Source organism: Hyaena hyaena, unplaced genomic scaffold (genome assembly GCF_003009895.1).
Source record: "Hyaena hyaena isolate Hyena2069 unplaced genomic scaffold, ASM300989v1 scaffold_282, whole genome shotgun sequence".
NCBI classification, from domain to species: Eukaryota; Metazoa; Chordata; class Mammalia; order Carnivora; family Hyaenidae; genus Hyaena; species Hyaena hyaena.
In genome coordinates this window covers 785,298-808,004 of record NW_024080915.1, presented here as the reverse complement: position 1 = coordinate 808,004, position 22,707 = coordinate 785,298, and the positions used below count along the sequence as shown (strand labels likewise).

Sequence of the window (22,707 nt, the reverse complement as noted above, 5' to 3'; positions counted from 1 at the left end):
GTTTTTCTGATTTGGGGATTTGAGGTCTGTAATAATTTGCATGATAGATTGGGCACTCTCCTAGTCACTCATTTTATGATTTGAAGTGAATATCTGAGGTGATTTACTGTGGAGAGGAATAAGTGCAGATAAGCAGAGCAGTGGGGACAGAGAAGTTTTTGTCTCTTCTGTGGATTCCAGTCAACTGCCTAGGAACACACCTGCTGCCCTCCCAGTGTATGAGTCACCTCTGCTCTTCTCTGCCCAAGGTGTGGGTGCCTGGTGGAAGCCAATTCAGTAGACATCAAGCTAGGACCTCACCTTGCATTTGAATGATTATTTTTTGAAATTGGCCATGTCTAGGTTTATAGGATCTTGCAGTCTTTTCAACATTTCTTTAAGCTTCGCATGAGTGAGGCCAGACTTTCTTGTACTCTGCCAGTCCTCTGAACTAGAATACTTTGAATCCAGTTACTTGGAACCTCGTGCCTGGTTCCAAGCTTCATGGAAATATAAGAGCCAGAAAGCCAGGCTACAGGTGAGGTTAGTCTTAACTCACATCTGTGACACCATTTAGGGTCCTTGTAACGTTAGTGTCCTTCAGGACACATAAAACCAAAGTCATCAAAAGGCACTGCAACAGGTTTCCATAAATTATTTATTAAGGCAAATGGCCCCAGGCCCTGTGACGCCTAGATTTGGAATTCAAGGCTTTCTCCTAACTTAAAGATGAGTCCATACTTCCCCTCAGCATCCTCAGGTACTCTTAGCAGCCTTACGAGATTCAGAGGGGCGGAAGACAGGAGATAGGGGTTCCAAAGACGGTAAGATGGTGAAGTCTAGGCCGCTGACGGCCCAACCCCTCCACACCAGGCCCTGCCAAGGGACTGGCCTGGCGTAAAGACCGGGTAACAGTTCCCTTCCTGAAGTTGCGTATCAACCCCGGGTTGAGGCGACACAGCCTGGTTGCACGTCCGCCCCTCCAGCGCCCCACCCAACCCCTCCCAGCCCGCGCGGCCATCAGAGTAGGGGGCGTGGCGTGGCGCGGCGGCCGTCGGCGGGGGGCGGGGCCTGCCGCGGGCGCCGAGGGAGCGTCGCGGGCTGACGCGAATGACGCGGCGCCAGCCAGGCCGCAGCCCCGCCGCCCGGCCGTGGGGCCCGCCTCGGCCCGCCCCCGGCCCTCCCCGCCCGGCTTCCCAGCGCCCCTGTCAGATTGTGGCGGCAGGCCGCGCGGTGCGCTCTTTCCCTGCAGCCTGGGCGAGGAGGTTTGCGCGCCGGCACACCCCCACGTCCCTTAGGCGCCGCTGCCTTCTCTCCACTGGCCTCCGCTCCGCCCAGCCTTCTGCCGCACGCCCGTAGCGACATGGCACACGCGGCGGTACGCTGCCCCAGCGCTCGGGGCTCCGGGGACGGTGAGATGGGCAAGCCCAGGAAGGTGGCGCTCATCACTGGCATCACGGGGCAGGTGAGTGCCGAGGAGGGGGTTCGAGCCGGGCCTGCTGCTGCCGGGGCACGTGTACGCCTCGCCCCGCGCTCGGGGCTGCCCGCGTTTCCAGGAACAGCCTTTGGGCATCCCGGAAGGTTTCCAGTGTGGCTTGTCGGAGAGGTCGGAGACAAGATGTGTCTTGTGGGGAGTGTGCTGGATGCCTTGGATGCTTCTAGGTTTCCCTTGGGGGCGTGTGTTCTGCTTGGGATGTGGTCCTCAAACCTGAGCAAGACTGCGCTCTCTCACCTGTCCGGCCCGCGACTGGAGCGCTTGTTTCTCCAAGCTCTCTAGGGTGCACTTCCAGTTTAGTTCTGTAGAGATCCTAGTGCTGGGGGAGGGAAAAGGACTGGGTTTCCGTGAGAGTGTGTGTGGAGTCAACTTGCTGTATTTCCGTGTAAGGGCCAAGGCCACTTACCTGCTAATGCTTGGGAGGCAGGGGAGTTCTTGCGCTTTTCGTTCCCGCTCAACCAGATTACCAGCCGGAAAAGACAAAATAAAAGAAAGTAGTGCCGTGGAGTCAACAGACCAGGAAATGTTTTTTTGTTGTTGTTGTTTTTAATGAATACACCTCATAAATATTTTTTAAACACACAAGCTTCTGAGATTCATGTTAACACATTTGAACTGTATGTGACAGACTGGTCCAAAAATTAGGCTAGGGTTCTATCTGTAAGCAAAAGGAGTTCCTTGAGTGAGATAATCATGAGGAGCTGTCCTGCATGTTGGAACCCCCTGTGCAGGCTGAGCGTGGCTGTTTCTGTCATCTCTTAAGAGATGTTGCAACAGGTAGAACCCGACCACTGTTACCTAACCAAGCTGTGCTGTGTGAGATTCATTGGTGATGGAATAATTTTGCCCATGTATTTTTCTAAACAGTATTTCTGGAGATTTCCTGGTAGTGGCTAATATTACTCTGTAATGAAGATGATAATAACAGCTAATAAATGTTGTGCTTATTATATATCGATCACTTGACTAATATTAACTCTTTTAGTTTTTACAAGTACTCTTTGAAGGTGATTTTTTTTTAACCTTCACTTTACAGATGTGGGAAGTGGCATGGGGTTTGATTTGCCTGAAATAAAACAACTAGAAGTGTCAAGTTGGGATTTAGACTGCCCTCAAAGCACTCTAGCATTAGAAAAGAAGTTGGAATTGGCCAGATGTAGAGTCAAAGAGTATTAGACAATTTTAACTGCTGGATAACTGATTAGTTTCTGATTCAGGCAGCTTACTGTGTTTAAGGCAGTTACAGTAAACAACTGTTTGAAAACTGGTGGAAGAGGTGGGTAAGACAAGGATTTGAGGTTGAGGAAGTGAACTATTAAATTTAGGCAAGAGGTTATATGCTTCCAGGTCATGGCCTACATAGTCCCTCCCTCCCCAATGCTGAGGACTCTTCCAATTTCTTAGACTAGATCTGAAGCTCAAATGTTTACTGAGCTTATATGAACTCCTGAAGGTAGAGGTTTTTTTTTTTTTTTAATACCATTAAGAAATTAGTTAAGCTGTTAATGTAACTCTGTTGCTATGGTTTATACCAATTTAAGTGATCAGCACTGTGAATCAATGCAGGTTAGAAAAAAAAAAGCTTGTTGAGAGCTTTGAACACAGTAATCTGGTTGGTACTGAGTGGCAAGGGAGGTACAGAAGTGGCCCCCTACTGTAGTTTGTCCTGTAGGCTGCCACCGGGAAGTCTTTTTTACACATGTGTTCAGACACTTTTGGTTCACCATTTAATTTCTGACTTTAAACTCTTACTTGGGATTCACGCTACTTTTACTCTCAGCACCAGTGTTTTAAGCTTTCCTTCAACATTTAACCTCTGCATTATCCCTTTCCATGTTGAGTTGCTGTGTTGGCTTCTATAGCCCCTGGCACAGTGTTGAACTCTGTAGTTACCACATTAAGTCCTTGTGAATGGACTGCTCTGCTATACAGTGCATTTATCTTCTAGGGCAGTGACTCCCCACCTGGGTATCAAGGATCTCCAGAGGACTCTGGAGTTATACAAGACGTCTGAAAATCTATACATTATTGTCCATTTAAAAACATAATACTCAATGAGAGCTTACTGAGCCACTCACCCTGCTAAACATTTTATATCCCTACCTTAGAGGCAGGTAATTTATTCCCAATTTAAACCTGCCTAAGTGAGGTTAAGAATGTTCCCTGGGAATGCACACCCAATAAGTGTCAGAGCTGAGATTTGAACCGAGAGGTTGCTTAGACCCATTTTGTTACTACTGCTTTTGTGGTAGGCTTCACACATTAAAATATAGTTCTCTCTCTCTCTCTCTCTCTCTCTCTCTCTCTCTCTCTCTCGGTCTCTCTGTGTGTGTGTGTGTGTGTGTGTGTGCAAGTGCGTGCGTGCGTGTGTATTAGAGAGTGAGAAAGAGATTGTTTTACTCTAAGAAGAGGTCTCATATTCAAGAAGGTGAGGCAGACACCATTGCCCTTAGGTCATTTGTGGCAGTTGTGCTATGATGGGCTCTTAAGTGGGTCGTCCCAAATTCCCACTTGAGAATGAGTGCAGATAGCCTTGGTGCTCTGTCTGCTAAGTATCTCTGGTATTTACCATCAAGCTTCATATTCTAGCTTTAGCCCTCCTGTCTGTTCTTAATACAGTAGTTGTGAATCAGTTTTTAAAGTTTTTACCTCATTAAGTCACCTTAAAACCAGGCTCTGGCTTTGCTTTGCTGCCTTTAGGCCCTCTGCCAGCCATCCCCAAAGCTTACCTCTATTGTCTTAACGATGTTTGTAGTTCTTTACTACATATATGGAACTGTTCTTGCTGTTGTGTGAATACTGTCTCTTAATACCTCATTGGAGTCCTTTTGTGGCTGAATGCCCTCACAAGTTGTACTCCTTTTCACTCTCCTAAAAGCCTCGGTGCACTGTAACTAATCTTGCCAAATGCAGCCATTCCATGAACTTTCTTTGTATTTACATATATGCAACCCCTATTGGCTATATAGGTAATTTACATATCTTAGTTCTTTGGTTTGTAAACTGCTTCAACATAGAAGCCTTTTCAGTATATTATCTCCCACATAGTGGGCTTTCAAAATGTTGACTTTTCTCATTAACAACACATCTTTGTTCTGTGTCTGTAAGGTACAAGGCTTGTTTTGATGTTGGTGGGAATATAAAGATATTTAAATTTACTCATTGCCCACTGAGATATCACTGTCTTTGAGGAACTTAAGACAATGCACATGAAAAAAGTAGTGTTGTACAAGTGTGTTAGGGGCCAAATGAGTGGTTTATCCAACCTCAGGACTTTGGGAGAAGTTGTTGAATGCTAGAAATAGCAGGGACTGTATGGTGTGAACAACATGCACAAGAGTACAGAGAGGGAAGAGTTTGGGGACAGTGAGGACCGATTAAGTAATAATAGAGGGAATTTAACTTATTAAATTATTTAGAGCCCTTTCTCATTTCCAAAAAGATTCTGAGGTGGCATCAATGAAAAACACATTATTGGACCATCAGAAAAAGAATGAAAAAAGACCCCAACACTTCAAAACCGAATTGTCTTCAGTGAAGGCAATAGAAAGGTGGAGGTAGTGTACCCAAAGCTAAGGGGTAGCTGCTGTCGAGGTGGACGTGAAATTCAGCTTTGAGTTTCCTGATAGTCAAGACAAAGTGGATACATGAGTGAAACTTTTTATTAGTACTACACTCTTAGAGAAATAACCTTAAAAATGTTTATTTATTTTGAGAGAGAGATAGAGGGAACACATGCACGAACAGGGGAGGGGCAGAGAGAGAGGGAGAGAAAGAATCCCAAGTAACATCTGCATTGTCCACACAGAGCCTGATGTGGGGCTTGATCTTATGAACCATGAGATCATAACCTGAGCTGACATCAAGAGTCAGCTGCTTAACCGACTGAACCACCCAGGTGCCCCTAGAGAAAGAACTTTTAAACAACAGAATAACATGATGCACAATATGCTTGATAGTTTTTTAAAGAAGACAGTCATCTTCCTGGAACACTTTTATTACTCCCTGATGGATGACAAAAGCATACTTTTTTGATGGAGATTTAGATAATTGAATGGATTTCCCCCTTTTTAATTTTTTAAATTTTTATTTGTTTATTTGAATGTTTTATTTATTTCTGAGAGAGAGACAGCGTGAGCAGGGGAGGGTCAGAGAGAGAAGGAGACACAGAATCTGAAGCAGGCTCCAGGCTCTGAGCTAGCTGTCAGCACAGAGCCAGACACGGGGCTTTAACCCACGAACTGTGAGATCATGATCTGAGCCGAAGTCAGAAGCTTAACCAACTGAGCCACCCAGGTGCCCCAACCCTCTTTTTTAAAATCTACTTTTCTAATATCTGTTATTTCAAGCTGGTCTCTGCTAAGAGAGCAGGCAAGTTGGAGCTACAGATTACTTTGTCAGGTGTGTTGACTGTAAGGTTAATATTGGCGTTTTAAAGGTGGAAGAATTTGACATGGTGAGGTCCTTCTCACCTGTAAGTTGGTCTAGATTTTCTTTGGGAGGTGGTTTAGATCTGGCCAAACATTTAAGCAAGTATTTCTGCATCATGACAAATGGAAGAGAAAGCATTTATCTTTAGTCAAGAGGAGTTAACTTGTCTGTATTTGGAAGACAACAAACTTTTAGTCCCTTTGAGTTATCAAGGTCAGATTCTTTAAGCCATATTATTTTGTTTCAGAATTTTGTTTTTGTGGCCTTATTTTTTATTTTCACTAATTTAATTTGTTTCACTTGAGGATATTCTAGCTTCCATGAAGCAATCCTGGCCTTTGAAGAAATGGATAACCTAATTGCCTAGATTCAGGTGGCTTTTGCAGGCTTCATTTTCTTCATTGAAGGTTAATTTAGCATATTAGAAAATGATAATTGAGAATTGGCAGGAAGTACCATTCTTCCCACCTTTTAACTTTTTCTTAACCCCTTTTAATTAATGCTTCAATTGAATTATAATAAATGACTGGGACAGTACTCTTTTGGTCTTTCTGATCCATATTCAGTTTCCCATAAATCTCTATGTTCCAATATAGGTATCAGAATCATCACTTATGGAGATGGAGATTTAGTGAAGTGTGATAATATCTGTTAAAACTAGCCTATTTGGTTGTTAATGGCTACATGGTGTCCTGGAGCCAAGGCTTTTTCCAGTTCAAGGGAGAGGCCCATGATTGGTTAGTGATGTCTGGCTGGGAGAGGGAGTGATGGCATGCTGTATCTTTACAGGATTGTGACTCCTTGAGGATAGGAAAAAAGTGTCTTAGTCATTTATCCCCTGTGAAGCACTCAAAATGTTTGATAAATTAATCTTTAGTTCCTGATGTTTATTGTCTTGTGGAAGACTTGCCTGGAAATTGCAGATGATTGTAAAAATAAGAATAAAATGTTAATGATGTATTCCTTTTTGGTTGGGTAGAAGGAAGACATTGTCAGGGTACTGGGCAGAATAGGATAGTGTATACTTGACAGACAAATTGCAGTTTAGGAGGTGAAATGATTTATTATAACTTAAGGTTTAAAGGACATGGAATATATTCATTTCAGGAAAAAATATTCATGGAATATATTCATTTCAGGACATGGAATATATTCATTGCGTGATAGATTTCCTACTGTTTTTGTATTCATATTTATCACTAAATTTGAAACATATTCCTTTGGTATACATGTTGGGATTTTAGAGCTGCAGTGAAATACCATTATTGTGGAGAGGAGGAAAGGAGACTGAGAAAATGTGATTTCCCCAGGTCACACGGCAAATTAGTGCTGGCCTTAGGATTAGCACCCTGGGCTCTTGTCTTTCCATTATCTTAGGACTCATCAACACTGTCTTCTAACAAGAAAGAGAGACTGCTTCAAGCTAGGAATATTAGAGTAAAAACTATATGTATTAATAAAATGTAGATTATAGTGTTCTAGAAAGTTGAATAATAATAAATATATATGTGAGGAAGTAATCAAATCTGTTGCAATATGTAAGATAAAGGTAACTTTATGTAACATTTAACATCTTATAACAAAATATTTTGTACTCTGCAAAAATTGTGAGGTCAGGGTAATTAAATAGGAATTTTTAGTATGGGATCTATAAAGGAAAATTAAATTATAAAGGATTGTAACACTAAAGAAAGGTTAACTTTAGTCAACACATTCTTTCAATTTTTTTATCTGAGTATAATTGACACACAATGTTACATTAGTTTTAGGTGTATAACATAGTGATTAAACTCCTCTGTACTCTATGCTATGTTGACCTCAAGTGTAGCTACCATCTGTCACCATACAACACTATTACAGTACCATTGACTGTATTCCCTGTGCTGTGCCTTTTATTCCTGTGTGTTACTTCCTTCCTAACTGGAAGCCTATATGTCCCACTCTCCTTCACACATTTTGCCCGTTCTCTCACCTCCTTCCCCTAGCAATCATCAATTAGTTCCCTGTATTTACAGGTCTGATTCTGCTTTGTGTTTCTTTATTCATTTGTTCTGTGTTTTAGATTCCACATATGAGTGAAATCATATGGAATTTGTCTTTCTCAGTCTGACTTCTTTCACTTAGCATTGTACTCTCTAGGTTCACCCATGTTGTTGCAAATGGTAAGTTCTTATCCTTTTCTAATGGCTGTGTAATATTCCTCTGTGTGTGTGTGTGTGTGTGTGTGTGTACTACATCTTCCTAATCCACTAGGATGCTAGGACAGTAGTGTCCACTATGGACACTATGGACACTATGTTGCTTCTATATCTTGGCTACTGTAAATAATGCTGCCATAAACATAGGGGGTGCATGTATCTTTTCAAATTAGTGTTTTTGTTTTCTTTGGGTAAGTACCCAGTAGTGGAATTATTGGATCATATGCTATTTCTATTTTGAAGAACCTCCATGCTCTTTTCCACAGTGGCTGTACCAATTTACATTTATATCAACAGTGCATAAGGCTTCTATTTTCTCCTCGTTCTCACCAACACTTGTTATTTCTTGTCTTTTTGATTCTAGCCATTCTGACAGGTGTAAAGAGATATCTCTTTTTGATTTGCATTTCCCTGATGATTAGTGACGTTGAATATCTTTTTACATTAGACAACACATGCTTTAGGGCCTTAGACAATCACTGTTCATTCAGGGTCATAGACTGTCCCAAGCTGGTTAGTGCCTCCAAACTTATGGAGTGCTACCTTATCTACTCATGACATGGGAGTACTCATGAGTGCTGCACATCTCCATGTTTGGCCTCAGAACTCCAACGCTGGATTGAGAGTGACTTTTATTAGTTACTGACTTGATTTCTGGATGAACTGAAGGTTCGTTGTCTTTGTGATCCTCAACAGCTTTTTGAGGTGTAGAGTTCTCAACATGCCTATTGAAGCAGCCTTTCCTGAACTTTTGTTAGACAAAAATCACCACTATAGCAGAATTATTTGGCTGTGATTCTAGGTAAAGAATCAGGTTTAAGGAGTGAGCCAAAATGTTTGCCTTCTGGATACTTAGTAGATCATTATTTGGGGATAGGGTACAGAAAAAAGTTACTGACGTTGATAGAATGATTACTGTGTGCCGTGCAGTGTACTAAGCACCGTCTACAAATTATTTCTTAATCCCAGGTGGTATGAATTTTTACTGTCCACCTTGTATTAAACAAGGAAACTGAGACTTGGGAATTTCAAAATGGCCTACGAACCCTTAATGCACTAGTGTTTTTTTTCCTCAGGACCCTCTCTCCTGCGTTTTCAGACTAGCTCTGTTGGGGCGGTTTGTCAATAAACTGCAGGAGTTCACTGCTCTCAACGTGTTTTTAAAGGTGGCTATATAATTTGATTGGTGCCATACTGTACCCCTTAGGTGATGTTAACATTAGTGTGTGTGTGTGTGTGTGTGTGTGTGTGTGTGTCTTAGTGGAAGGATGGAATAGGGGTAGGGAATGGAGGTCAAGCACTGTGTTCTCTGAGGCCTTTTTGTGGCTCCTTTCCCCACCATTCTTTTCAGTTCTCTAAGGGATTTTACAGTAAGAGATGAAGATACTTCTCCCTGCCCATGAACCTTCCTATTCCAGTGGAGAGCCAAGAGCCAGTGGTCAATTAATAGGATCCTTAGAAACAGGTAGGTCTCAGGCTACCGTGTGGGCGATGGGCTGTCTGGATAAAAATTGTGACTGAAGAGCTTATTTATAAGCTCTGATGAGCACATGGGTAGTCCGAGTTTTCAGTGTGGTGGAGAGAGGCAGGTGAGAGGTTGAGATGCTTACTTGTGCAGCTGCTACAAATTATTCCCAAGGATTTTTCTACCTGCGCAAGGATCTGAGAGTTACAGCTCCCAGTTCACTTTTGTGCCCTTAGATACATTTTTTTCTTTCTTTCTCCACTGATACTTTTCCTTTCTGTAGACTGGGGTTTGTCTTTGATGTCAAGGTCCAGATTAGATTTCCCTTAGGAGACTCAGAAGTCTTCCAGATTCTTGTACCCTGTTATGAACAGGCCTGCTCTAAGCCTGAAAATGTTTTGGCCTGCAAATTCATCTTAGCAAGTACTTTGATTTAACTTTTCTTCTGGAGAGTTAGTTTAATCAGAAGAGATGCTTCCTTGACTTGAGAGTAGTCTCCTCTCTTCTCTCTTCCAGTAGCATTGCATTCCTCTCATAAATTTCCAGGTAGTTATTTTTTTTTCATGTTTAATTTATCTCTTCTTCCAGAGGCAATTACATTTTGGTGTGAATAATTCTCTGCTTAGTAATAGAAGTATTGTTAGTCATAATTAATGCATTTGCCAAATGTTTGGGTGCCAACTATGTGCCAGGCATAGGGATAAAGCAGTGAACACAATAACAAAAATGACCATCCTTATGACATTGATATTCTAGTAATGTCATGTTCTGGTAACACAATGGCATTAATGTTCTAGATAGTGATGGTAATTACAATGATTAGCATATATTGCAAATTTCCTTTCTGCCAGGCACTGTTCAGTGTTTATATTTATTACTGAAGAAGCAGAGCACACCAATGATGCAGTTTTCTTATTATCCCCAATGAACATGGAAGTTAAATATATTATCCAAAAGTGAGTCCAGTCATTTTTTGCGCAGTGATATCTGAAATGTAAATCCCATTAATTTTATTTTCTATTAAGTTTGTAATTGGTATCAACATATAAATTCCAAGGAGAGATACATAGATTGTATATCAGATTTGAAAGACAAAGCATATTGAAGAGTTTTTTTTGTATTTGTAGAAAGGTGGATTATAGTAATAAAATAAGCCTGTGCTAATCACTACATTAGAATCCTTTTACTTTATTTTATTAGCTGTGTCATGTGGGTCATATCTTAGTTCTTTGGAGGGCCTATATTGATGACTAATCTTGTAAACTCTATGCAGGCTGGGGCACTGTCTTGGAGCAAGTGGAAGAGAATGAGTTAGATTTTTAGCCCAGCTTGGGTTTAAATTACTGATTAGCTGCTTATGAGATGCATGGCTTGGGGCAAGTTTTAACCTTTGCTGTTGGGTTGGAAGAGTAATTCTACGAAGTACAAAATAATTCTGGCACATAATAGGGACTTTTGCCCCATTATTAGGTTGTACTTTCTCTTCACAGTCTTAAAAAGATAATAAAAGATTTCTTGAATTCAAGGAAAGAAAGTTGAATGAGGAGGGTATTAATATTTAGCCTTGCTTTGCACGAGTCTGTTATAAAGGACAGAAAGTTCCACAGCATTTGGAATCAACCAGAATACTATAAAGTACTGGGAGGCAAAGAAATTTAACATCACTAAGTCTTACAGACTGATTGTGTAAGCAGATCTGGGAGCCGGTCTTATCTTCCTGTAAGAGGATTGCAGTCAGTGGACTGCATTCTGAATCTTCTTTACTGTGATTGTGGTCCTGGAATGAAAGGTTGGCATAACTGGAATGAGAAAGATGACTTGAGTGCTGTCCTACCGTGATCAAAGACTGTTATGTGTTGGAAAGGGTTTTTATGTCTTTACATTACATGTAACTAACTGATTACCTGAGGAGAGAGCATGGAACTGAAAATCAGAAGATGGGTTTTACCATCAACTTTATTTTATAACCTTAATTTTTTCAGAGCCTGTTTCTTGATCTTTATTGCAAAGGGATTACTTTGATCATCTCTCAAGTCAGAGTGTAAAGTGCTATGACTTTAGGATTGAACCCTAAAGGTGGTTCAGTCAGTTAAGTGTCCAGGTCTTGATTTAAATTCAGGTCATGATCTCATTGTTTGTGAGTTCAAGCCCCGCATCGTGGGGGTGGGGGAGGAACTCCACATCATCCAGGTGGAGCCTGCTTGGGATTCTCTCTCTCCCTCTCTCTCACATCTCTCCCCCCCCCCAACCCCCGCAAAATAAATAAATAGGAATTTGTAAGGTTAAAGTGAAGAATCTGAGCTGTCTGTCCTTTTAGGTTATACTTCATGAAGTGATTTTTTGATTAGAAAGGATTTTTAAATTCCTGTTATTTATTATATGTATTTTGAGTTTAGCATTTAATAGTTGAGGTTTTATTCATTCACTAAATATTTGCTGAGCTTTATCCTCTGTTAAGGTAGGTATTGGAGATATAGGCACCAGCAAGATGAACATAATTTTGTCTTCAAGAAGCTGATAGTCTGGTGAGTAACAAGCAATTTTTCAGCATGTTAAGTAGTATGTTAGTAATAAATAAGTCACAGAATCATATGAAGATCTTTTCTTAAATAAAAATGCTCTAAAGTATCATTGGGGCACCTGGGTAGCTCAGTTGGTTAAGTGTCAGACTCTGGGTTTTGGCTCAAGTCATGATCTTGCAGTTCCTGGGTTTGAGCCCTGTATCAGGCTCTGTGCTGACAGTGTGGAGCCTGCTTGGGATTCTTTCTTTTTCTTTCTCTCTCTGCCCCTCCCTACTCACTCTGTCTCTTTGTCTCTCTCTCTTTCTCTCTCTTTCAAAATAAAAAAATAAATAAACTTAAAAAATTCTCTAAGTATCAGTAGATTTATTGAGCATCTCCTTCTTGGAAGTTTCTGGTTACAAGTGCTGTTGTATTAATAGGGTTAATTGTGAAGCCTTCTTGTAGACAGCTGAGCTGCCTAAGGACCACCCATATACTATATTATTCTTCTTTTTGACATAGAACTCTTTTGAATAGTCTTTAAAAAAATTTTTTTTAATGTTTTATATATTTCGGAGAGAGAGAGAGAGAGAGAGAGAGCGTGAGCAGGGGAGGGTCAGAGAGGGAGAGGGAGACACAGAATCTGAAACAGGCTCCAGGCTCTGAGCTAGCTGTCAGCACAGAGCCCAACACGGGGCTCGAACCCACGAACTGTGAATTATGACCTGAGCTGAAGTTGGATGCTCAACCGACTGAACCACCCAGGCGCCCCTGAATAGTCTTATATTCAGTGAACAGTGGTTAAAGATGTTACTGTTTTCACACTCTTTTTTCTGTCTTAGAAGCTGTATTTCCAGCTTTTAGCAAAGGTAGAGGTGCTTGGATTTGATGAAATAAAGCAGTGAAGAGGCAGAGACACTGTTATGTGACAGAAAGAGCTCAGCCTTGGGTGAGCTTGAAATCTGGGCTCAAATCCTGTTTTGAAAAAAAGTACATATACAGATGTCTGCCACTTATTGGCTGAGTGTCCGTGAGTTACTTAATAACCTTGAACCTTAGTTTCCTCTTTAAAATGCAGTTAATTATACCCACATTACAAATTGATGTGTGGATTACATATGATTATAATACCTCACACAGTGTCCACACAGTTTCTGAAATGATAGTGCTTATTATTTATTATGTATAATAAATCATTATGTATAATAAGTTATTTTGTGTAATAAGTTCACAAGATTGGGAGGCATGAGAGAAGGATAGACAAGTGTTTTGAGGATACAGTTTAGTAGGGGCGCTTGGGTGGCTCAGTCAGTTAGGTGTCCAACTTTAGCTCAGGTCATGATTTTGCGGTTCGTGAGTTGGAGTCCCGCATCAGGTTCTGTGCTGACAGCTCAGAGCCTGGAGCCTGTTTCAGATTCTGTGTTTCCCTCTCTCTCTGTCCCTCCACTGCTCATGCTCTGTCTCTCTCTGTCTCAAAAATAAATAAAAGCAAAAAAAAAATAGAGAATACAGTTTGGTGTAGATAATACAGAATGAATTCGAACAATAGATGTAGGAAGACCTGCTAGGAGAGTCTTGTAATTATGAAGCTACAGATGCAAGCAATGTTGGTTGTGGAGAAGAAAAGGGAATCAAAGGGACAATAGGATTTTGTGATCAGTTAGATATAGAGAATGTAACAAGGGCAGGAGTTGGAGACCTCACAGCTGTTTTAATTTTGGAAACTGGCTGGATGGTATTGCCATGGGCAGAAATGCAGTCATGGGGAAAGAAAGCCAACTTCTGGGGAAGATATTGAATTCAGTTTTGTTCCTCTTGAATTTGAGGTGACAGCATGACATTCAAGACAAATAACCTGTAATCTATTTAAAATACAAGGCTGGGATACAAGTGAGAGATCATGGCCACATAGTCTTTTAGAACAACGTGGGCAGCAACTGTGGAGTGGAAAAGCTGTAGGTGTGTCCATGCTGTTCTGTGGTACTCTTCGCCAGTGCTCTTGCTCATCCCCCAGAGTTTTATGTGGCTCTCACTTATCTGGCATCAAAACTAACATTTTTCCTTTTAGTTTCATGATTGAAGTTAATTAACTAGGTTATTCCAGTATACTTTAGCTCTCTTTCCCTCTTTATTTATCTTAATTATATTTTCTTAATATCATGTTCTTGTACAAGATCCCTCCAACTTTCAGCTTACTGTCTCTTCCTACCGTAAAGAATTTTGGGAATCTCATACTTCCAGATTAACTGGAAGCAAGGTGCTCAGTTCCATTAAGCATATCCATGAGAACTCAGTACATGGGGAATGACTGAATGAAGCATACTTAGGAGATAATTGTGTGGGATAGAAAGCCAATTATTGGTAATGTTCTTGGCAGTGTTCACCAGTGTGCCAAACTTAGTCTTTGGCAAGCCAGTAAGTGGTTTTCCTGCCAAATCTTGTGACTTACTATAAGTAGTAACATAATTGTGTATATAAATCCATTCATTGAAATGAATCTACTTTTAGGATGTTGTTTTGGTGCTCAGTTACATAGAACTGTGTTACACAGAATTCAGGTTAGATGACTTTATATGAAGTGTCTTTTTAAAAAATTTTTAATGTTCATTTATTTTTGCGAGAGAGAGCAGGGAAGCAGCAGAGAGGGAGGGAGAAACAGAATCTGAAGCAGGCTCCAGGTTCTGAGCTGTCAGCATAGAGCCCAACATGGGGCTTGAACTCATGAACTGTGAGATCATGACCTAAGCCAAAGTCAGAGGCTCAACTGACTGAGCCACTCAAGTGCCCCTATATGAAGTGTCTTTGTTGGAGTGTTTGCCTTATCTTTTTCAGATGGTCATACTGTGTTTGCCTTTTAAGAATTTCAGTACATGTGAATTTTAGGATACCCTTTTTCTGACTTTCATATGACTTATTTTTAACTTCAAGATTAAAAAAAGTAAAGGTTTATTACTTATTTATAGAAAGTGTTTATAGTTTATAATTACACTTGGAAATTGTGCCTCTGGAGATTGGTTATATTGTATGTGCTTGAATATTGGATTTGATTATAATGCTGAAATTAATTGCTCAGTCCCATATAATAGAGGCATGTTCGTTAATGAAGAGTGAAAAAGCCTTGAAATGTACCTTTAGCAATCTTTAACAAAAATAAACTAGAGACCCAGTCAACATGATGGAGAAGTAGGGGGACCTGATGTTCTCTCATCCTTCAGACACAGCAGTGTTGAGACCAGAGGACTTGGAATTCAAAAGTCGGATTACAGAGTGTCAGAGTCCTCTCCAGGGTCCCATGGGGACAAATTGGCAGGCCATAGGTGCATGATTGAGAACTGGGAGAGATGAAATGGGGCGGCATTGGCATGGAGGAGAGGGATCCCCTTCTGTGGAGAGACAAAAGGAAGAGAAAGAGAGGCTGTGGAAATGTAGTATTGTATTTGGACAAGAGAAAAACCATGGACCGAGATTGGAAAAAATGGAGAAAAATCCAATTTCTAATTGCGGGGCTTTCTGCAGACTGGGCCCGCTGGCCTGTTTGTGCACCTGGAGAGGAGGAGAGCCAGCCCTGGGCTCTGGTAACTAGCTCAGAGGTGCGGTCCGGAGTGGGAGAAAGCAAGCCTCTCCCTGTAGTGCTGTTGGAAGAAGGTGTATAGCCGTTCCAAGGATAAACACTGCCTGCACCCGCCAGCCAGAGGCCATTTATCAGTTGGGTGGACTAGCACTTCCCCGGAAGCGCAGATGGGAATCCTTTAAAACGTGGGATATGAATCCCAGCTGAGCACCTAGGAGGTGCGGGAGACTGGAGCGGGACAAACTAACTTGCTAGCGCCTGTGCTGCACTGTGAGGACGTCCTGAACAGTGGTTTGGGACACATACTGGGGCGGAGAGACTGCGATATAGCCATTTTTCTCCCCATCACCGATAAGGTAGGGCTTCAGGGAACGTCAAGGCGCCACCATCTACACCAAACCACGCCCTTCCGCATTTTGTAACTGTGTATCTACCAGAGGAAGATTGACACTGAGAGAACCAGACAGTGCAGGCACGGGTTCCAAGGCACTCAGCGGTTTTGCATTTTCTGATTTAATTCTTGGTCAATTCTTAATGTCTTGTGTGTGTGTGTATTTTTACCTCTTCCTCTTTTTTTTTTTTTTAATGTCTTATTTATTTATTTATTTCTAGGAGAGAGAGAGACAGCATGAACAGGGGAGGGTCAGAGAGAGAGGGAGTGACAGACTCTGAAACAGGCTCCAGGCTCTGAGCTGGCAGTCAGCACAGAGCCCGACGCGGGGCTCGAACCCACGAACCACGAGATCATGACCTGAGCGAAAGTCGGACGCTTAACCGACTAAGCCACCCGGGCGCCCCTTTACCTCTTCCTCTTATTTCATCCCTTCTCTAGTCTGGTTACTCTAGTTGTTAGTTTGTTTAAGCAGACATGTTTAATATTTTTTTTGCAGCTCTTCTGTAGCTCCGTCTTCTTTATTTTCATCTGTCTCTCTGAATTAAGCTGTATAGTTTCTCTGCCTGGTCAGTTTTCTTTTCTTTTTCACTGGCCCTGTCATTGCTGTCTTTGTATGGGATAAGGCTTCTTCCACCACCACCTCTCCTACCTCTTTTTTTTTAATTTTTTTCTAGGTTTACTTCAGTGAACAAATCAGAGCACACCTGATGGAAGCTCCAAACCACCATTACGAGTAGGGAGATAAAGCAACCAGAGCCACAATAACAGAGAGCATACATACTCCAAAACACCTCCAGAAGGGCCAGGCCCTGGACAGCATATGACCCTTTTTTAATATAGTAGTGCTCTCAGGTGGAGGACAAGCTATTAAAACACAAAAGGGACAGAACAATACTCAAAATGATGAAATGGAAGAATTCTCCTCCAAAGAAATTCCAGGAAGAAATGACAGGTAAAGAATTGCTCAAAACATATATAAAAAATATATCTGATCAAGAATTTAGAATAATAGTCATAACATTAATTGCTGGACTTGGAGAAAGCATAGAAGACAACAGAGAATCTTGCTGCAGAGATCAAGAAACTAAAACTTAGTCATGACATTTCTAATTAGAAAATTAAGAAACTAAGTCACGATTTCTAATTAAGAAATGCTGTAAATAAGGTGCAAAATAAACTAGATGCAGGGACAGCAAGGATGGAAGAGGCAGATTGAAACAGAAGATAAAATTATGGAAAATGATGAGGGCAAGTAAAAGAGATAAAAAATACTAGACCATGAGGAGAGAATTAGAGAACTAAGTGATTCAATGAAACATAATAATCCATATTATAGGAGTTCCAGAAGAAGAAGAGAGAGAAAGGGGCAGAAAGTTTACTAGAACAAATTATAGCTGAGAACTTCCCTAATCTGGGAAAGGAAGCAGACATCCAAATCCAGGAAGCACAGAGAACTCCCTTCAGATGTAACAGGAATAGATTTTTTTCCACAGCATATCATAGTTAAACTTGTAGAATACAAAGATGAGAGAATTCTGAAAGCAGCTAGGGACAAATGGGCCTTAACTCACAAGGGTAAACATATAAGGGTAGTAGTAGACTTGTCCACTGAAACTTGGCAGGCCAGAAGGGAGTGACAGAGTATATTCAACGGTTTGAATAGGAAAAATATGTAGTCAAGAATCCTTTATCCAGCAAGGCTATCATTCAGAATAGGAGACATAAAGGCTTTCCCACATAAAAACTGAAAGAGTTTATGACCATTAAACCAGCCCTGCAAGAGAACCTAAGAGGGACATTGTGACTGGAATGTTGCAAAGATAACAAAGGACCAGAGACATCACCACAATCATGAAGCCTACAGATAACACAATGACACTAAATCCATATCTTTCAATAATCACACTGAATGTAAAGTGACTAAATGCTCCAATCAAAAGACAGAGTATCAGAATATATATATATAAAAAAAAAAACAAGATCCATCTATATGCTGTCTACAAGAGACCCATTTTATTTTATTTAATTTATTTTTTTGGAAATCTTTTCATTAATTTTATTATTTATTATTATTATTTTTTTTTTACAAGTAGTTTATTGTCAAGTTGGTTTCCATATAACACCCAGTGCTCATCCCCACAAGTGCCCTCCTCCATGCACATCTCCCTCCTCCCCCCCACCCATCAGTCCTCAGTTTGTTCTCAGTATTCAAGAGTCTTTCATGGTTTGCTTTATAAGAGACCCATTTTAGACCTGAGGACACCTTCATATTGAAAGTGAGGGGATGGAGAAGCATCTATCATGCTACTGGAAGTCAAAAGAAACCTGGAATAGCTATAATTCTATCAGACAAATTAGATTTAAACTAAAGGCTCTAACAAGAGATGAAGAAGGGCATTATATCAAAATTATGGGGTCTATCCATCAAGAAGAACTAACAATTATAAATGTTTATGTCCCAATTTAGGAGCACCCAAATATATAAAACAATCACAAACATAAGCAATCTTATTGAAAGGAATATGGTAATATCTGGGAACATTAATACTTTACTTACAGCAATGGAAAGATCATCTAGGCAGAAAATCAATAAACAATGGCCCTGAGTGATGCACTGGAGCAGGTGGACTTGACAGATATATTCAGAACTTTTCATCCAAAGCAGTGGAATACACATTCTTCTTGAGTGCACATGGAACATTTTCTAAGATAGATCACATACTGGATCACCAAACAGCCTCAATAAATATAAAATAATTGAGATCATTCCATCATATTTTCAAACTTTTTTTTTTTTTTAATGTTTTATTTATTTCTAGGAGAGAGAGAGAGAGAGACAGTGTGAGCAGGGGAGGGTCAGAGAGAGAGGGAGTCACAGACTGAAACAGGCTCCAGGCTCTGAGCTGGCAGTCAGCACAGAGCCCGACGCGGGGCTCGAACCCACGAACCGCGAGATCATGACCTAAGCGAAAGTCGGACGCTTAACCGACTAAGCCACCCAGGCGCCCCAATTCCATCATATTTTCAGATCACAGTGCTATGAAACTTGAAATCTACCACAAGAAAAAGTTTGGAAAACTCCCAAATGCATGGAGATTAAAGAATATCCTACTAATAAATGAATGAGTCAACCAAGCAATTAAAGAAGCAATTAAAAAATATATAGAAGCAAATGAAAATGAAAACAAAACAGTCCAAAGTCTTTGGAATGCAGCAAAGGCAGTCCTAATAGGAAAATACATTGCAATTCAGACCTATATTAAGAAATAAGAAAAATCCCAAATACAGAATCTAACAGCCCACTAAGAGGAGCTAGAAACAGAACAGCAAGGAAACCCCAAGGCCAGCTGAAGAAGAGAAATAATACGGGGTGCCTGGGTGGCTCAGTTGGTTAAGTGTCCAACTTCGGCTCAAGTCATGATCTCACGGTTCATGGGTTCGGGCCCCACCTCGGACTCTGTGCTGACAGCTAGCTCAGAGCCTGGAGCCTACTTCAGATTCTGTGTCTCCCTCTCTCTCTGACCCTCCCCTGCTCAACCTCTCTCTCTCTCTTTCTCTCGGAAATAAATAAAACATTAAAAAAAACTGAAGAAGAGAAATAATAAAGGTTAGAGCAGAAATAAATAATGTAGATTGAGCATCTTTTCATGTATCTGTTAGCCATCTTGATGTCTTCTTTGGAAAAATGTCTGTTCATGTCTTCTGCCCATTTCATCACTGGATTATTTGTTTTTTTGGGTGTTGAGTTTGATAAGTTTTTTTTTTATAGATTTTTTGATAATAACTCTTTATCAGATGGTTTTTGTGCAAATATTTTCTCCCATTCTGAAAGATGCCTTTATCTTTTTTGATTGTTTCTTCATTGTGCAGAAACTTTTATCTTGATGATGTTCCAATAGTTCATTTTTGCTTTTGTTTCCCTTGCCTTCAATGACATATCTAGTAAGAAGTTGCTTCAGCCAAGATCAGAGAGGTTGCTGCCTGTGTTCTCTAGTAGGATTTTGATGGTTTCCTGTCCCACATTTAGGTCATTCATCCATTTTGAATTTATTTTGTGTGTGGTTTAAGAAAGTGGTCTAATTTCATTCTTTTGCATATTGCTCTCCAGTTTTCTCAACATGATTTATTGAGACTGTCTTTTTACTATCGGATATTTTTTCCTGCGTTGTTGAAGATAAGTTGACCATATAGCTGTGGGTCCGTTTCTGTGTTTTCCATTATGTTCCATTAACCTATGTGTCTGCTTTTGTGCCAGGACCACATTGTCTTGATGACTACAGCCTTGTAATATAGCTTGAAATTTGGAATTGTGATGCCTCCACATTTGCTTTTCTTTTTCATGATTGCTTTGGCTATTTGGGGTTTTTGTGGTTCCATCCATGGTTTAGGATTGTTTGGTCTAGGTCTTTGAAGAATGCTGGTGGTATTTTGATAGGATTGCATTAAATATGTTGATTGCTTTGGGTAGTACAGACATTTTAACAATATTCTTCAAATCCATGAACATGGAATGTTTTTCCATTTCTTTGTTTCCTCTTCAATTTCTTTTATAAGTGTTCTGTAGTTTTCATAGTATAGATCTTCTACCACTTTGGTTAGGTTTATCCCTAGGTATCTTATTGTTTTTGGTGCAGTTGTAAATGGATCGATTCCTTAATTTCTCTTTCTGCTGCTTCATTATTGTTATATAGAAGTGCCAGATTTCCGGACATTGATTTTGTATCTTGCAACTTTACTGAATTCATGTATCAGTTCTAGCAATTCTTTGGTGGAGTCTTTTGAGTTTTCCACATAGAGTATCATGTTGTCTGCAAATAGTGAAAGTTTAACTTCTTCCTTGCCAATTTGGATGCCTTTTATTTCTTTTTGTTGTTTGATTGCTGAGGCCAGGACTTTCAGTACTGCGTTAAATAACAGTGGTAAGAGTGGACATCCCTATCTTGTTCCTGCAACAAATGTTTTGAGTGTCTTCTGGTAAGTAAGACATTCCTTTTTTTGGAATTAAGGAGAATACAAGATGTCCCTGTTTTCAAGGAACTTAATCTAACGAGGAACATTAATCTGTCATTTCAGCAAATGTTTATTTAGCACTGAGGTTTGTGGTACCAATATGCTCCTAATGATGAAGCTGTCTGTCATCATTATCATTATTGTTATATAAAAACAGAATTTTCTTTTGTCGGCTTTGAGGATGCAAGTGGCCATGTTGGCAGGGAGTTGGCGAGTGTAGTCTCTGGGTGACAGCAAGCAAGAAGTTTAAAACCTTAGATCCTAGAATTCTGCCAACAAATGGAGCATATTCTTAGATTCACTCAGGCTTTAGATGGGATTGACACCTGGCTTGTAGCCTTATTGGAGGACCCAGCTAAGCTTTAGACCCATAGAAAATGTCAACCGATAAATATATGGTGCTTTAAGTAAGCCACTGAATTTGTGGTAATATTGTTATGCAGCAATAGGTAACTAATATGAGGAGAACTAACATATTGCCACAACAAATGCAGAAATAGCTGTAAGACAGGGTAGTGTAAAGTCACAGTAGCAGTGTAAATATGTGTTATGATATCCAGGGGGCATGACTGTGGTTGAGGATGTAAAGGAGAACGTCACTGAGGAGGTGCCTCTGAACTGTACTCTACATGATAGCAGGACTTTGAGTGGATAAACTTTTCTGGGCAGAGGAGCATGACCAGAGGTGTGGGGAGGAATGCATACAGCTTGTTTCAAGGCTGTTAATCACATTATTTGACTGACATGTAGAGGTGATGTGAAAATAGTGGAGGATAGTCTACCAAGACTGGATGGATGATATTATGATGAGCTTTGTAGATTAAACCCTAGGTTTGAGTTTCATCCATTAAGTAGTAAGAAGCCATCAAAGGTTTTGAATAGAGAAGTGGTTTCACAGAAGTTGTTTTAGGATATTGATTAAGGAGAAGGCGGTAGACAAAACAGTTTGAAAGGTAGCTAGAGGAAGAAGGACTACTTTTTTTTTTATTACAGGTGTGGGAAGATAAGAATCTGAACTAAAGTGATAGTTGTTCATTCCCTTAAGAAATATTTACTGAGCAGTTGAAATGGAACAGTAAGAAGGATTGTGAGAGGAGAATCAAAGAATTTAGGTACTAATTGGATTGTTGGATTGGGGGGAACCAGGGGAGAAGCCTTTCTTTCTGTGGTTGGTGCAATGACATTCATTTAGTTACTCCTATGTCTCTAGCACGTGCCCAGAACATGATGAGCTCTCAATAAATATTTATTGAATGATGTCTGGAGTTAATATCTCCTTTTTAAAAGTCCTGGTTGAAATATTTACTGCATAAAAGAGCACTGGGAATGTAGGAGTGTAATACGTCATACTGTAGAGCAAGAGTCGACAAGCTATAGCTCATGCACCAAGTGTAGCTGCTGCCTGCTTTTGTAAATAAAGTTTCACTGAACACAGCCACATCCATTTCTTTACTACCATCTATGGCTGTTTCCACACAGAGTTGAATAGCTGCAATAGAGACTTTGTGGCTTGCAAGATGTTTACTATCTGGCTTTATACTGAAAAAGTTTGCCAACCTTTTCTGTAGTTATCCTCTTAGAATAGACAGTTGAATTGCTATGGTTATAGATATGATCTCTCCAAATGGGAGAGTGTGGAGATGGCAGGATGAGGGTAAGATGA

General features: G+C 40.5%; 1 protein-coding gene across 1 annotated transcript in view; it reads left to right on the top strand.

The window, feature by feature from the left end:
- Positions 1-1,171: 1,171 nt before the first annotated feature.
- The window catches only part of GMDS (GDP-mannose 4,6-dehydratase), a 633,580-nt gene continuing 612,044 nt past the window's right edge, over positions 1,172-22,707 (top strand). The window contains exon 1 of the mRNA XM_039246524.1: positions 1,172-1,444. Within this exon, the coding sequence (XP_039102455.1) occupies positions 1,343-1,444 (102 nt within the window). The 5' untranslated portion in view covers positions 1,172-1,342. The remainder of the gene's footprint in view (positions 1,445-22,707) is intronic.